At 43.1% G+C, this 17,215-nt stretch overlaps 1 protein-coding gene across 1 annotated transcript; it reads right to left on the bottom strand.

Moving 5' to 3' along the window:
- Window positions 1-762: 762 nt before the first annotated feature.
- Window positions 763-16,817, bottom strand: POLR1B (polymerase (RNA) I polypeptide B, 128kDa). Its single transcript, XM_010137401.1, has 13 exons — window positions 16,665-16,817; window positions 15,568-15,700; window positions 14,407-14,543; window positions 12,318-12,541; window positions 10,370-10,541; window positions 8,955-9,126; window positions 7,872-8,153; window positions 7,144-7,277; window positions 6,554-6,724; window positions 5,797-5,953; window positions 4,359-4,555; window positions 3,740-3,993; window positions 763-1,645 (listed from the first exon to the last, which is right to left on the bottom strand). The coding sequence occupies exons 1-13, from the start codon at window positions 16,782-16,784 to the stop codon at window positions 763-765; spliced, it is 3,036 nt and encodes a 1,011-aa protein (XP_010135703.1). The 5' UTR covers window positions 16,785-16,817.
- Window positions 16,818-17,215: the final 398 nt, after the last annotated feature.

The raw sequence follows: 17,215 nt of genomic DNA, 5'->3' as shown, positions 1-17,215 counted from the left end.
GGCCGGTCTTTCCGAGCGGCGGTTGGGAGGTCGGAGGGGGATGGAGGCGGTGCTGGATGTGGCTGGCGGCTGCTGCTGCTGGAGGGGATCAGGCTTGGCACACTGCCACAGACACGACGAGCTCCCGTCCCACAGCCTCTCTGCTTTACGGGCCGGCTGAGATCCTGGGTCGGAGATAGGATGGCACCGTTCTTCTTCGGCCAGAGACAAACCCACCAAACTCTCTGCACAGGCCTGGCTCAGTCACCTTGGACTCTTACGGTCAAGGCTACGAGCTTCCCGTGGTAGAACTCTGCTGCTTTCTTCATGAGTTTCGAGGCGTATGTATTGAAATAAAGCAAAACAAAACATATCCAATGTTTTAACTTGTACTCATCATTAAGACATACGTTTTGCAAGGGTTTTTCTTCAAAAAACAAATTATTTTTTTTTCCTCATTTCCAGCATTCATGTCATGCTGGTTTATGATCTCTTCATCTCTGCAGCTTCAGCCAGGGCTCGGAGAATGAAGAACCCCCACTGCCCTCAACCCAGCAGCAGGGTGGGAGCAGTGATATTGCTTGATTTCCATATGCCACATCTCAGCAGCTAGTGACTGTTCAGCAAGCGCGAACAAACTTCAACAGAGCCACACTTCCTCCCTATACAGCTTGGTGACTGCCCCATCTCAACACAAATACCAAATTAATCTTGCAAACGTCTGAAGAACCTGAGAACTGACTTAACGCTTGAAACCCACAGGGGCCAAAGGCAGGACTAGCGCTACACTATGTTGAGCTTTGTTTTTATGTTCATGGCTGCCAGCTCTGCCACAAAGTAACAGAAGACGTGGGGCACAGGGATCACCTCAACTGTGTCTACCTCACTGCAGACAGAGCAGGAGTACCTCCTGTTGCTTGCCACAGAGGAGGAGTACGGTGGTTTCTCCAGCACAGGAGACGTCATGCTGCCGCAGTTCACGCAGACATAGGCGATGGAGCCATCGGAGCAGTTGAACAGGCGGTCTTGAAGCAGGAAGGATGTGCCGTGAGCCAGCAAAGCATCGCGCTCCATCTCGCCAAAGCGAATCCCACCTTCCACGTTCCTCCCCTTGATGGGCTGGTTGGTGACAGCATCTCGGGGCCCTGTTGTCCTCACCTGGAACTTGTCTGAGACCATATGGCGCAGGCGCTGATAGTACACCACTCCCACAAAGATCTCTGCCTCCAGCTCCAGGCCGCTGATGCCGCTGTACATCTTTTCTGTCCCAAAGAAGTTATAACCTGCATTCACTAAAGTCTCACCAAAGTACTTCAAAGCCGAGTTCTTCTCTGCGAAGGTGAAGGGAGTGGCGTCGTAGGAGACACCGTGCAGCGCTGCTGACTTCCCTGCCATGCTCTCAATTAACATCCCAATCGTCATACGGGAGGGAAAGCCGTGAGGATTGAAGAGGATGTCTGGAACCATCCCATTCTCTGTGAATGGCATATCCTCAACTGGCCAGAGCTGGCTCAGGATACCTTTCTGTCCATGACGGCTCGCAAATTTGTCTCCAACAGTTGGATTTCGGGGAACCCTCACAGTGATGCAAGCCTTCTTGAATTTCCCAGTGCCACGGTCATTACTGCATAACCTGACATTGTCCACAATGCCGACCTCCTTATTCCTGTGTAAGTGGAAAAACAATTGCAGCAAAGGTTTTGGGGGTGCTAATGAAAGGGAAATGAAGGAAAGAAACCCAAGCTACTTCCTAAGTCTCATAAAATACCCTAGGACAGCTGGGGAACACCACCATTCTTGAAAAGTACTACTCAGTAGCGAGAGAAATCAGACTGCATAAGAATTAGGGCAAGGAAGCAATACGCCAGCATCACACAAGTACCACTTGTTTGCTTTCTCTAATTACTAGAAGACAGCTATAACCTTCAGGTGATCAGGTAATATGCCACCCATGATTTAAAATAAAGGTCATTTAAAGCTGGTTCATCTGTGTTGCACTTACTTGACAAACTGCATTCCAGTGGCATTTGTTCTGTGTTAAGGCAGCACTCCCTCTCCCTACTCCAAATAAATTCACACCATCTTGATAGGATACCAAAATAAAGAACCGGCTTCAATGTGAAGCAGAGAGGAAGGCTGAGAGCAGACGGGAAGCACAGTGCGAGCTGAGGGAGCTTTGCCAGCAAATTCCTTGTTTGGGGGCGTGCTGCTTCTCCCGAAGAACCCTTAGCCTGATGTTCCACCAGGTGCAGGCTGCACTGCTGCTAAGAGAGCTTTCAGCCCAAAATCCTCCCTCATTTTGGAGAGAACAGCAAAGGAATAAATACATTTGGTCCCATGCTAAGACAAATCTACTTCTCTTCTAATGAGGACAGTGGTTGTGGAAGACCCATACCTAAGTTTAGCTTCTGTTTCAAAGCTATTATTTTGCTGTGTCCAAATGCAGCCAGGGTACAGGCCATCACAAAAAAACCCAAACAACAAAACCCCCTGTGTTTCATAGGCCTCTTCCAAGCTTGTTCCAATTTTGAAACTCAAAGTCTCTGTCCTTCCTCTCTTTCAAGCCATACATAAGATCTAGCAGCGCATGCAGCACTTACAGCAGAAGACATGCCTTTCAAGGGCCCTGGGGCTCTGCGGCAGATTGGGGGCAGCAGCCAACGCTGCAAGCTGGGAACCTCATCTCTCTGTAGAAACCTAAATAATTATCTGATTTGGACCAAGAATGAACAAAACCTGAACGGTACCGAGGCAAGTGGCTCTCTGGATAAGGAACCTGAACTAAGGCTGGGCTGGCATGAAACAACTGGGGAGCAGGAGTGCAGGGTGGGACAACCAAAGAGGGCTCCACAAGTGCAAGGACACACATGAAGCTTACAGATCCCCACTACCATGAATCTCTCAGCCTTGCTCTACAACCAGGATGACTAACTGAGTCCGCAGCAGTCTCCCCAGTGCAGCTAAGGCACTGTCTGTTGCAGAGTAATTAACAATAGCCTTCCCAGTAACGACAGTTACTGTGCTACCCAAGTGCTTCTGAAACGAATTCGTCTGTTCACAATGTGAACAACTACACAGCATTACCCTCACTACCAGTGCTGTGGAGAGATACAGGTAAGGCCTGAAGTTGTAAGAACAACTGGGAGTGCAGGATGCATTTAAATATATTAGGCTTTGTCAATGTTTTTGCTTCCTTTTCCTGAAACAATTAAGAGGAATTATGAATATAATTTTATTCATAAAGTACTCGAAGGGGAGGGAAGGGTGTAGTTGCAGTTTGTAAGATGCAATGTTAACAAAAATGGTCTTTGAACCCCTAACCCTTGCTTACAAGGTTTTCTGGAAAGTCTCTGGGACCAGGCACTTTGTGGTTTTTTTTTTTTTTTTTGGCACTTTTTTGGATTTTTTTTAGACAGAACACCTTATGCAATTATTAAAAAGCTGCTGAAAACTACTGGGAGGAAAGGGCAGAGGAAAAGACCATGGGAGACAGCAGAACATTTCTACAAGCCTGCTCTTTTTACTGCCCTCAGATTCTCATCCTGGGGTAAGTCAGGTTCTGCAGCACACACTGGCTTAGAGAAAAGCTGTGATACGTATATTAGAGTCATCTACAACACGAACTTCATGCTCTCTCTGTCACGACATGGCCATGAACATGCGAGGAGAAGAGGGATCACCTGGTGGAAAGGACACTGCAGCTCATGAGGGCCAACTGCGCTCATCCGTTCACTATCCAGGGGGTATGAGCTGTACTTACGGATAGTAAACAGTGAAGGTCTCCCCTGTGTTGAGGTTCATGAAGCTGTAGAAGGGATCCCCAGGCTGTAGGATGGAGCCAACAAAAGGCAGTCCGTCGGCATCCAACTTCTCCGTAACATTCGGATCACCAGGCCTGACGCCAAATACTAAATTATCACCTGCTCTGCTGGCTTTAAGGGAAAGGTCAATGCTCTCCATCTTGATAACGCTCCCATAAGCAAACCCTCTCTGCCAGGAAGATTTGTTCACAATCTAAAAGGAAACACAGGCCTGTTAAAGACTTGCTAGTAACTTCAACAAAGAAAGCATTTCCACCTGATCTGATGCCTACCTTTTTAACACTGCCTCCCTAAACGAAGCCTCCCAGCAAGCTGCAGTCTCAAAAGGTCCAAGCTTCCTGTAACCCCAGTATTCTTCAATGCTGGAACACACATTCTCAGTATCTCCAGCATCACCTGCAGTTAAACCCCCTAATTGCTCTGCTCCTGTGTCTGCCCTAACACGGCCTGTGAACTAGCAGAAGACAGGCTCTTCTCAGCTAGGTACCACCCTTCTTCCCAGTTTACCCCATCAAATTCCTTTACACAACAGCAGGATTTCTCCTTTTGTTGGCTTACCATTGCATCTTCCATGTCATAGCCGCTGTAGGAGATGACAGCCACAATTGAATTGGTGCCAACGGGATAACTGTCCATGCCGTAATAGTCATACATGCTGGGCCGCACCAGAGGGCTCTGGGGAGTGTGAAGGAGGTACAGTTTGTTATCTGAGCGGTCCTTGTAGTTATAAACTGGAAACCCCATGGTTTGCTTTCCTATAAAGAAAGAAAAAAAGTTGGATTTATTCAGGATCAATTCAAAGTTAGTCTATGTTTCATTCTCCATGTATCTTGTTATGAAGAAACCTGGAAATACTTAAAATTTAGAGGGATTATCAATCTTAAAACCCTTGGAATGCAATAATTGCCCCAAGTCCAGCTATAAAAGTTCCTGTGAACAAAACCACTCAATTCCTTTCACAGCATTTCATTGGGAATATTTGTAATTGTGTCTTTTCCGCAATTTCAAAACCCCTAATAACACCGGTGTGGTGGTTTTGGTTTTTGTTTGGGTTGTTGGTTTTTTTGCCCCCCTCTCTCCCCAGAGTTTCCCATAGGGAGGCACACCTTATATTTTCCCAGGCTAAAAAAAGTGTTTGCTTCTGCAGTATATCTGAACACAGTCACACTGGGTACTTGCAGAAAAGTATGAAAAAGTGGTAGTGTTTTAAGGGTATCTTTCTGTTAATATTGACAGAAATGCAATATGCTAGCAATGCTACTGAGGCAATGTCTCTTGAAGTACCTGCTCACACACTTTCTCTTAGCCTGCCTTTTTCTTTTTTTTTAAATAAGCTTCTTGCACATCAACTGCACCTCAGCTGACTGAAGCTCCACTACATACCCTATCCCAGCTTTTTTCAGACAACCAAATCAATTCCAATCTTTGTCAAATAGTTGCCAGAAAAAACCCACCCTGCTGCCACAGGGTCATGCAATAGAAGCAAGTGTCCTCTCAACAGCTGCAGTGTTAAGACAGCAGTTGCTCACTGAAAACAGGTGGCAAGGAAACCGCACACTAACTACTTGAGAGCGTATGTCATAGCTACCAGTCAGAAGTAGGTTACCCTCTGCCAGTTGTGAGGATAAGAGGACTGTTGGCAGCACAGCTGTCAGACATTAACACCGAACAGCTGGTGCAGTGCCCTTCACTCATCTATATGATCAACAACATCGAATTAAGAAAAAAATACAACCAAAACTTACTAAAAGCTTCAGGCAGGCAACGTGAGTGCAACAACCTAGAACTGCCCACTGGAAGGCAGTCGGGATGATAAACCTGACTTCATGTACTACGCCACGAAAAGAATGGCTGTTAATCAACCCCAACGCTGGAACGCTGAGGCCAGGAAGAGTTATTTGGCGATGTGGAAAGACACACTGGAATAGACATGCAAGAGATTTGCTCCCCTCTCCCTTGCCCAGGGACTTGCAGCATTATGTACTACAGTACTTACCCATCTGGCACTGGTACATGTTTCGTGGACTTTGGTTGTGGTCAGAGAATGGGATGAGGTTGGCTACCACGCTCAGAATGCTGTGAGGAAAGAGCTCCTGGTGAGTGGTTATCCTGGGCACCACCTCTGACTCCAGTGCAGCCACATTCAGGAAGACCTGCAAACAGCAAATTGGACAACGCTTGTTCGCTTCCTTCTTTTAAAGGAAAGGAAGCAAAACAAAGCTGCCACCATTGTTGTCTTTTCCATTTCAGTTTTAACTGCAGTTGTTGTCTGCAACTCAGTGTATTAGCAGAGAATAAAGTATCAGACAGCTGTTAAACTACCTATCACAATGACAGACCAACTGCAAGGAAAGAAAGCCTGGAAATACAAAAGTGTAGCAACACACCCTCTTCCTGTCTCCCCTTTTAATTGTTCAAAATGGGCAAGGTTCCCAGTAATCCACTGCTTGGCTGCTCGTGGGCCATTTGGAAATGGCGAGACATTACACACAAGACAGCAGTCCTTCGCCTCAAGAGCTTCACTAAGTTAATACCAACAGTGGATTTCAGTATCTCAAAAAGATCCCTACAGTCCATCTAAGACACGCGCTGGAAACCAATTAACAGGAGGTGCAACCTATTCTAGCTCTTCAACACGTGTTCCCTATGTCTCATCCTCAGCTCCTTTCACCAGTATTTTCCAAAATACAGTTTTTGATGTTGGGTACCTCTGTAATTATCAGTGCTTTAAAAGGAAAATATGCAAACCCCACCTGTTCCAGAGTACCAATCCATTCCTTCCTTCCATAGAACAGGTTTCTGACAGGCCGCACCATTCGGCAAGGAGTAGTAAAAATGAACAACCCAGGATACAGACTGGGTTTTCCTGTCATTGGGATAAGGACCACTTCTGCCCGTGCAGGAAACCTCCTCTCTTGTGTTATCTGTTTGTGCAAAGAAATACTAGTTTAAAAACACAAATGCACACTGGTTTACTTAAGTAAGCTACGCAATGAAAATGCCAACCACAGGTGTAGGTACTAGTAAGTTGGTGGAGAAAAGATTTTTAAAATACTTCTAGGAAATTCTCCACCAAGAAAAGGACAGAATATATCTACCTTACCTTTTTAAATAAAAGAAGTTCTTCTAAAAATGTTGAATTCATTAACCAACAGAACAAACATACAGACATAAACAATTAAAGCAGAAAAGCCCACTCCAATACTAACATACAGCCAATGGTAAGTTATTGAGTCAGCTAGGAAAAAAAAAAAAAAGGTTTAAAAAAAAGTTCCAAACATGCCTATTTTTCACCACTGCATATTGAGGATGTCTAGCAGAGAAACATTTTACACAAGACAACCTTGAAACGCCGGAGGGTTTCTGCAATCTCAGGAGCCAGCTCCCACTCTACCCAGCCCACTACGCAGCCGTCCAACACGACTCGGTAACACTCTGCGTAAGGCCTGCTTGGAGTTTCATCAACAGGGGTGACACCTGTGAGAAGAGGGGGTTGGTAGAAGGAACAGCCAAAAAAGCAAGCAAAACACAGAAGTTATTTCTGCAGGAAGTATCAATCCACACCAGAAAGCTTTCTGAGACATCAAAAGCTTCAGACCTACAGGGCAAAGCTGCAGATTATGGAAAATACAAAACATGCACAACTAAGAATGCCATTCCCCTCCCCGTTTTCCTGACTGAAATAACGATTCCCATTACTGTGGTTATCACAAGTGAGATGCAGTTTAAATCTAGTCACCAGCAGCATTAGGAAATCACTGCTTGCTTTATTTTCTTAGAGCTTGTACTACGCAACTCCTTGTGCTTAAATGAGCACCTTCACTCTCCAGCACACAGCTAAAAGACATTTCCATTGAAATTTATACTCTCCAAAAGGCTGACACGCCTGTATAAGCAACGTGCTACTTACCGCTAAGCGGAGGCACAATAAGTACGGGTTTAACTTGATTTCACCTTCTCACTCAGTGTACAGTGATGGTATCTGGAGAATCTCTCCCAGATACAGGTTTGGAGGGCAGAAAGGTAAAAAGGAAGACAGCTTCATTAAATGATCACACCAGTAAGACATACCTAGGGAACATAACAAAGGTGGAATATCTGTAACAGGCACCATCTCTGTCACTATTTCACACACGGCTGTCATATGGTTCATCAGTCCACAGGGTTCTCCATCTGGGGTGTCCACAGGGCACAGGAACCCCCACGATTCAGGCAGCAGCTTGCGGACAGTTGTAGTTCTCATCTGCGAAAACGCCGCCCCTCTATGTATGCATCGGAAGTGGGAAAGGTAGCGAATGAAGTTCAGTTTGTCTCCCACCACACACAGACCGCTGTCCTGCAGCATGCCCAGGCCTTGAGAATAAAATTGAGATTCATGTCAGGATATCATCCAGCTTTAACAAATCAAGTATGTTACATCGAGTTTTTTATTCTTCACTGACAAACCATAAAGATGATCATACAGGACCCCAGCAACGGCAAACACCCGTTGCCTGTGCACAGACAACTCAGTTACCTCTAAGAGGTCTAGAGACTTTAAATTCCAAGCTACTGCTCAATGTTTTAGAAACACATGAAAGTCATTCTCAGTGCAGCGACTTGGGGATTTGCAGCTGGTCCTTTCTATTGAAATTCTGTGGCCTTCTAATCTAATTTAGTTTTCTAGTGGGCATTCCATTAAGATATCATCATACCAGACCCTTCAGGGAAGCACCAGGTAAATCTGCAGTACACATCAGTGAAGCAGTTTCTCTCCGTTTAAGCTCACACGACCAGTGGGGCAGTCCTGCTAAGCAAACGCCCCTTCTCTTACCTACAGCGCCACCTAAGAAGTAGTAATCATTTGGAAAAACAAATCACAATACGGTTGCTGTTTTGGACAATGCTAAATTTAGTTTCAACTACTCATCCGGGTAGAGGCTTTGCTTTAATAACTAACCTGTTTTACATCACACATAAAGTCTATGCTTGAGGAGAAATGTTGCCTTTTTCCTCAACTATCGCTTTCCTCAAAACACTTTCATTAGTTCAGTTACAGTGTACAATGTCTGCATACAAGCAGTTGTTTTCAGTTAAGAGCTCAGTTTTATGTGGCTTCTCCTTCTGTTTAGCAGGGGAAAACAAAACAAAACAGGCTGAAGTCTGAAGATTTACCAGTCTTAGATCGCAGGTTACCAGTTGCAAGAAGATATTCAAACGGCTTAGTAAAGTCCGTTGCCAGGCTGAATGCCTTCATCAGGCTGTCTGCATTTATGCTGATATCTGCCTTTTCTGTTCTTTTCTCCAAAACAAACTTAACAGATTGCAACCAGCTTTCAAGCCTCTCCTACAATTTAAAAAGTGAGAGATTTATATTTAAAACAGGAAAATAAAGGCTTAAATTAGAACTTCACAACAGTTGCATGTTCTACAGAAATGCTCTGCAATCAGTAGGATGGACAACTTTTAGTGAACTGACAGTCTTCCAGCCGTATTTCCCACAATGCTGACAAAAAGCTGACAGTATCACACCAATACAAGACCCGCAAGGAAAATACACTGTGTTTACTGTATGCTCCAGTCTATTTAGGATATTTGCATTCAAAAATGGGGCTGTTTACTCACTTCCCTACTTATCTGACAGGACCAGGCAGGAAAGCAACCTTTCCTGGTTCCTGGCAGAAGCTCCACATAGCACTGGAATGCTTCACAGAACTCACTTTTTATTTTACTGTATTTCTAGACTTACTGAAATCACTCAAGTAGTCGATACGTTTAATAGTCTTTCAATAAAACAATGCTAAAGAAAATTTTGGTTAAAACGGAAAAGAAAGGTTAAAAAAGACTTATCTAATAACTCAGGGAATTATCTTTACTTGGGGATGGGAACTACTATTCCACAATAATTTCCACGAGATAGTCAAGCTTCCGAAGAGGAGTACTTTCCTCCTGGCATTCTGAAACGAGGAATCCCTAGAAATAAACTGAATTCATATTGAACTGGAATAATTAGCAAATTGCATTTTCACACCTCCAGTAAAAAATTAACTGCCCAAGTCAGAAGCATGCTATCAACTTCCCGATTCATAAAGAAAGTTAGAAGATGTGAGAGTGATGACATCACCATGAAGCGCTGCTTTTGGAAGATGTAGGGAGACAGTTATTTTCTTGCACATTGGCCGTGTGAAACAGCAGCACCACCACAAGGCAGATCTTTACCACTCCCAAATCGATTGATGTATGCTATTTCAAAACTCTCTTCAAACACCGTACGGATGAGTATTCTTCCCTCCTCAGTCTCCCACCCTGAACAGGATGTTTTCATTTCCTCTGGAAGGCTAGGAAGCTCTTTATTCCAGGTTTGGTACAGGCCTTTCTTCAGCATATTTAGGACCCTATACTGAGCCAGCCAAGCTTTTCTCAACCGTGCTTCCTGGTTACGCTACGTGGAACACTCTCTCAGCCTTCATAAGCATATCCAGACTTCCCACTCTTCAGTCTGGCTCCTGCACGCTACCTGTCCCCAGGGTCACTGAGTTCTGGACTGGACGACCACTACATTCACAGGCTTAGACCCCTTAAGGTCTTACCTTTAGGAACATAAGGAAAAGCTGTCCTGGAGTAAGCACTTCTTGATTCATCAGGCTGTCTGGATTATCCTCCATGCACTCCCCTTTGGCAAAAGCATACAGCTTCCGAGTCATCATACAGAGCAGGTAGAACTTCTCAGTTCTGTTTGTCAGGTGTATGCAGATACACTTGCTGGAGTAAGAGATAGGAGGACAACTAACACCGTCTCTTCTTACTAGAAGAAACTTGTTCTCCAAGTTTCTCCTAAATAATCACCAACAATTTTTTTTGGCTGAAAAGCCTAATAAGGCACAAGTTTTCCAGTTGCCCCTAGTACCATATAAAAATTCCAATAAATAATAAAACCTCAAAGACTGAGCTGAAAAATTATCAACTTGTCTTGTTAAGGGGCTAGATTTTTAAGGCTATACCTGGCTGATTAGATGAAGGTGGACCTTGTCAAAGATTGATTTTTACACACTCTCATGTTAGGTGTCCCTATTAGCACACAGTTTATGTGAACAGATTATTGAAGTCAGAACCAGTCAACAGGTAAGGCTTGCACGTTGTTCTACAGGAGCTATGACACTAATGATATACACACATATACCCACCCCACCTCCAACCTGAGATGGAAACCAGGAGCAAACCACAAAACACCTCTCTTAGAGCTATCAGTGTCCTGCCACAGAAAGCCCAAATCTCCACTACTATCAACCCATGTGTGGAAAACTGTGAGCTGGACAACACCCTAGCACAAGCAAAAAGAAAGGCCACGCCTAGTTCCCACTAGAGCTGATCGGCTGCTTTCCAAGACGTTTGAGATCATTTGCTCTCCAAGACACAAGCGTATGTCTTCCATCAGCAGGCAAGGACTTTCCAGCTTTTCACTTCTGCTCTACACTGCTCTCTACCAAAGCCTTCACAACTTCACTGAGAAGCAAGACAAAACTCCGAAGGCAGGTGCTGTCCAAGTAAGGTACACCTCCAGGACTCTTACATACAGGGCACATCCCAATTAATGTTTTCACTATTCCTTCTCTTCTATCTCTTCAGCTGAAGCAAATAAGGTGTACAGAACGTATCAGAGGGAAAAAAAAAAACCGTTCAAAACACAACCCACCCACCCAAATATTTAGGAAGAAGAGTATCAGGGTAATTCCAACTTTCTTCCAACTAACCACTCAGGTTTCTTAATACAAAGTTCTGTGCTTCCAGGTGATCTATGGACTCTTAAATGCCCCTATGAGGCACCTGCAGGCTGCCTTGTGTTTCCAGCCACCTGACCACCCCCTATTTAAAAATACTCGAGGACTTGGGCATTCCAAATGATCCTTTTCATGTGCTAAAAAAAAAAAACCCACTCAAAGAGCAAACACCTACTTTACAGAAAAATAAATTATTTGAACGCTGTCACATTAACAATCTCAAAACCAACTCTTCCATTCCTTTCTAACTCTTTCCATGGAAAAAGCAAGATTTTAAAGCATCTAATTTCTACCTCTTCTAAATAATCTCTTCTAAAAAGAGAAATGTAATTCTCATCATGGTTGCTGATTGTATGAAAATGATGAAGTGCCAGGAATTGCAGTATTTCTGTTCAACAGAGCCTTGAGCAGTCACAGACTTAGCTTTAACATTCTCTTTCTTAACCTTTGTTTCTCATCAAATGCATTTTAAAAAATCACATCTAAGTAACAACTGAAACGCACTTCTGAAACCATTTTGGGGACACTTGTGGCTGTCCATTAAAATACGTGTATCTAAAAATACACTAAATATCACTAAAAATATAAATTACCATAATATCTTGGGGTCCCATGAAAAACTTGCCAGTGGCTATCGTTTTATAAATGCATGTGAAACCCATAACAAAGTGTGATGTAATATGAATACTCTTACATTCACCTATAGTTTCAATATGACCACACTGAATCACACACTCCCTACGTGCACATACATACATACTTCAAAATGAAATCTGCAGCTTGTTCATTGCTGTACCACTCAGGAAGGTTAAGTTTTATTCGGAAGCTCTTTCCCAAGTATTCGAGGACGTTTTGCTGTGTAAAACAGCCTGCATCCACTACTGCTCTCATCATCTCAGTAACACAGTTCACATAAAAGGTGTCACCTTCCTTTTCTTTGACCAACTCTTCAAAAATCTGGTAGTCTGGGAAATTAACTAATGCCTGAAAGACAGAAGTGTATCAGATCAGAAAAGCAAAGTCACAGAAACATCTGTCCATAAAATACAGCAAAAGAACGAGGGTACCCACTGATTCAGGTTTTCAGTCCTATGGAAACACCCCTCCATTGCACAAACTGAACAATACTGTAGGGTTGAGGTGCTTGGAGAGTAAGACAGAGTATATTCATACTCTGATGATGGTCACAAGTACTTCCAATCCAGTTAGACCCTTGGGAAAAAACCCGAACTTGCACCCTCTAAATTATCAGGCTTCGCTTGTTAAGGTAAGATTTACTAACATTTTTACAGAACGAGCTCACCTAGAAATATAAATTGAATTCACTATTGTCTCAAGCTGCTACTTACTCTCATGCAAACCAAAGGACAATTCAGCCTTTTGATGAAGGCTGTTGGAATGAAGGCACTTTAGTTTCATCACTGCATATACTAGAGCTCACGCTTTTATCCAACATTCTTAGCTCTTGGTGTTACAATGGTTTCCTAGCTCTTTATTTACATCTGGGTTAAGCAAATATGTTGCGCACCAATGACTTCTGTGTTTACTGACAAACATGCCTCCTCTTTAAGTAAACTATTTGTTCATCACATATAAGCAGGCTTCAAAAAGTTCAGGAAAAATTGAATCCTGCACAAAAAAGACACTAAGGCAGATTTCTTTAAGAAAGTGGGCAATATAAACTCAGTTCTGCTGCTCAGTAATCATGATATATACAATTTGGAAGCACGTAGAGCACATGCTGCCTCTTGTCCAACAGGACAAGAGGAGAGCACTGGGACGACGACACAGCAAGGAGAAACCAGAACAGAAGTGCAGTGGGGCCGCAATAGCAGCATTCTGCTGCAGTGGGACAGGGCACAGGAAACCCGTATAGAACTGAACCTGACTGATGCAGGGGGTGATGCAAACCCACAGAGAGTGGCTACTTATGGAAGAATTCAAACTTCAGACAACACGGCCTGTGTATCCTGAGACCTCATGAGCTACCAGGAAATCAGTACATTTCCTTTGCATATTAAAACAGGTAATCAGCTACTTTTGGTAACTCCTTTGCTGAAGCAAAAGTTGAATAAATTCACTGAACAAAAGAAGTTAAATGCATTATGCAACAAAAATGTGAATACAGCAGGTTGAAAGAAGATACAAATTCACCGAGGCTGATTTACACGATGCTTCCATCACGTACTGCCACAGGCCTCTGATTTGCTCTAACACTTAGCTGCTGTCCGTAAAGTTCACAGCTGAACAACTCTGGCTTTGCTACTAGAAAAAGCATGCTTTTAGAGGGGAATTTAAAAAGTCTTGTCTCAAGTAAAACTTTTGCCCGGTATCAAAAGAACAGTTTACATACATTAAATGTGCTCAAATAGATCCTTCCAGATCTTCATTGCTTCCAGTTCCAATCAGAAATAGCATTTTATTTTTCTCCTTAAAAAAAACCCCAGTTCACTGGTTCACTTTTAGATGGGACATCCTGACTTTAATGATTAATATTGTTCACTCACTGAGCACTCAGCTATTGTTTTCGAAAGATTCCTGAGATGTTTCACATTAGGTGGCAAACTCTTACACCCTCCAAGAGCTATTAATAGAGAGCATTAATTAGCAAAAAGTTGTGAAACCCTTGCATAACCTTGCCCTCCTCTCTTGACCCTGCACATACTTTCTCTGCTGCAGTCGAGTGTTACATTACAGGCCTATGTTCAGTTTAGATGACAGTTCTTCAGGCAGTATAGGAAGGATGACTGCAAACAATATGGAATTAGTTTCTCCCTATTACTGAAATAAAAATGCTTAGGAAAACGCGTGTTTACTCAACACAGAAAGCATGAGCATTAGTTGTTTACCTTCAGAGCGAATCCCAAGGGAAGGAAGAACAACTCTTTCTGAAAAATGAAGTTCACCATGACACAACCATTTTCCAGGTAGTGAAGGTTCATATTTATTGCAGTATGCTCATCCTTAACACAGTGCATCACTACTCCTGCAAAATTTAACACAAGCAAAGACTAACGTGAGCTGTAGAAAACCGACTGGTGGCACTGCTGTGACATGTCCGAGCAGGCTTGCGACAATTCATGAGAGAAACTTTGGTACTTCATGTCTGAGAACACGAGGCAGACCACCAGATTCAGCATCAGTCTCCCATTTAAAATAAATCCACCAGCTCAATTCAGTTCTTAGTGAATGAACGTCTCAGGACAGCCAGCACCCTTGCTGAGAGGCTTGGAAGATACGTAGTTTAAGAAAAGGAAAGCCCCAAGCCGTGACTATTCTGTCTCTAACGTTAGGTTGTAAGAGAGAGCACTGCGTAAGTACTCTCCCTAACTGCATTCAGGGACAGGTTTTCACAGCTCTGTATTTGGGTGGCACCACTAGAGCAATGCCTCCTAGTTCTGTCCCACGCTACCCAGTGCAGGACAAAGAAAAATAAAACAAATGGGACCATTTAAAGCGGCACTGCCTCGAAGTAATGTGGATTTATTATGGTGTGCACTCAAGCACCACAGTCCAGTCAAATCAGCAGCTGGTAACGCTCAAATTTAAAACTGTAACTTTTCTGGTTTACTTAAAATTTTGAACCTGTTTTTACTGAGTATAGATGACAAAGGTATGGGACAGCCAAGAATCCAATTAATCTGCTTCATGTAAATTAAACCTGCCACCCTGAATTATGGATAAATTAAATTAAACAAGTTCGCAGTTTACACTGACTTCTACTTAACGGTAGGGGTTTAGTTATACCTTTCACATAACAAAAGGTTACATGTACTGCAAGGCTCAAATACTATCTCCTCACTCGGCATGGGTGGCTCCAGCAGCTCTCACGAGGCCAGCGCCTGCCTCATGCTTGTACTGTTACGGTGGTGTTGACTCTTTATGTTTATATGAAGTAAAAAATACAAGCATTATACAAGAGCTACACCAAAATAAACTACCAAAAGTCAGCTATAAATGGTCACTCCTGTTTGTCTTGAAGTAGTTACTTGCAGGATGCTGCAGCTTACCATACTCTGTGAAACCAGGGCCTCTATTTTTCCATTTGTGTCTTGTCATTGCAAGAGGGAAATTTCGCCTGGGCATAATCAGCATCCTAATAACTTTTTCTAAACCATTAATTATGAAGTAGCCTCCCATCTCCTGGCAGAAGAAGAAAAATCATTTTAATGTGCTTAGAAATTCACAACCCAGCATTTTAAGTGAAAGACAAAAATGCCTGTATTATAAGTTAAAACATTAAATGTTTCTTAACAATGAAACACGTAGCACGACACGTCTTGCGCTGCATTTCAAAAGGCTGCACTCCTTGTTAGTGACTATTAAGTCTAAACGTAGCATGTGGTGCAAGGAAAGGGATGCATGTTTCACAGTATTTAAAGGAAGAAAGAAAAAAAAAAAAACCTGTGTGGTCAACTGAACAGCTCTGAAGAGCCGACATAAATACGCTGAAGTTCTCATTTGGAGTTTATAATCAAGAGGCATCTTCAGTGAAGAAAACGTTTCCGGTCACATACAAGCTTAACACTGATATAGCTCCCCAAGCGGTATGCCACTAGAGGAAACGCGGTTTGGTAACGAGTAATCCTATGACTCAAAGCAGCATATTAGGGGAGCAACAACAGTACACCTATTGTAAATTTCCATTCATAGTTTGATCACTCTTTTTCGTGAGCACGCAAAACACAGCGTCAAGTAATTTTGTACTCAACTACTGACAGCTGACATCTTACTGACGAGATGAGGAAAAAGCTGCAGAAGACAACTGAGAATGAAGAAGTCTCTTTCAAGGCCTGTTCTCCAACTCTCTGCCTCCAGAGAGGCCTGCTCACAGCTACATCGCTTCAGTTGCCCGTTAGCAATCTAGAAGTCATATACTGGAACTGTAGGGATCAGCATCAAAACGGATCCCTGTATTCAAAGACAGTTGTAACTGCAAGCTTTTCAAGTTGCTGTACAGAACCATCATAAATAGGGTACACTCCGAGAAAACAGCAAGCCAAACTTGAAACAGAATGTCAACATTAAAAGTCCTGTAAAGGGAAGCGGGCCTGAGATGCTGCTCACATAAAATGCAGATTTTCCTGACCCACAAAATCCCTGTTACCTCTTCCTCCTCGTGGTGCTGTATGAGCTCTTGTGGAGAAAGATTATAAAGGTTGCACAACTTAGACTTCACCATGACCGGGATATACCCCAGGGGATGTTTAATAGTCCCCTGAGGCATGCCATTCACTGACCAGCTGATGTCAGCCTGAAACGACACAACACAAACAGTGAGCAAATCAAGTTGCCCTTTTAATCCTTCTTGCTGTATTAACTGCACAGTTAATAAAACCACCATCTGTTTAACAAAATTATAACACTGTAAAGTTGTAACAATGAGATAAAAGCAGAACTAGTAGATGCATACACAAAGATTACTCCATTGAAAACAATCAACATGGGTTTACAGAAGAAAATCATACAAGTCTAGAACTAGGTAACGAAGCTGCTAGTAAGTGAGCGAAGTTGATATAGCCTACTTTGCCTTTTAGCCCTTTCAACAGAGCAGCCTAAATAAAAAAGGCAGCCACAGGACTTGAAAGGAAACCTCAGAAGTTTGTTAAAAGAAAAGGTAGAAGAAAACAGAAAGTGCTCAGTGAAAGGACATCCACA

The sequence above is a fragment of the Buceros rhinoceros genome, unplaced genomic scaffold (assembly GCF_000710305.1).
Source record: "Buceros rhinoceros silvestris isolate BGI_N320 unplaced genomic scaffold, ASM71030v1 scaffold43135, whole genome shotgun sequence".
In the NCBI taxonomy this organism is placed as follows: domain Eukaryota; kingdom Metazoa; phylum Chordata; class Aves; order Bucerotiformes; family Bucerotidae; genus Buceros; species Buceros rhinoceros.
This window is presented reverse-complemented; position numbering and strand designations above follow the sequence as displayed.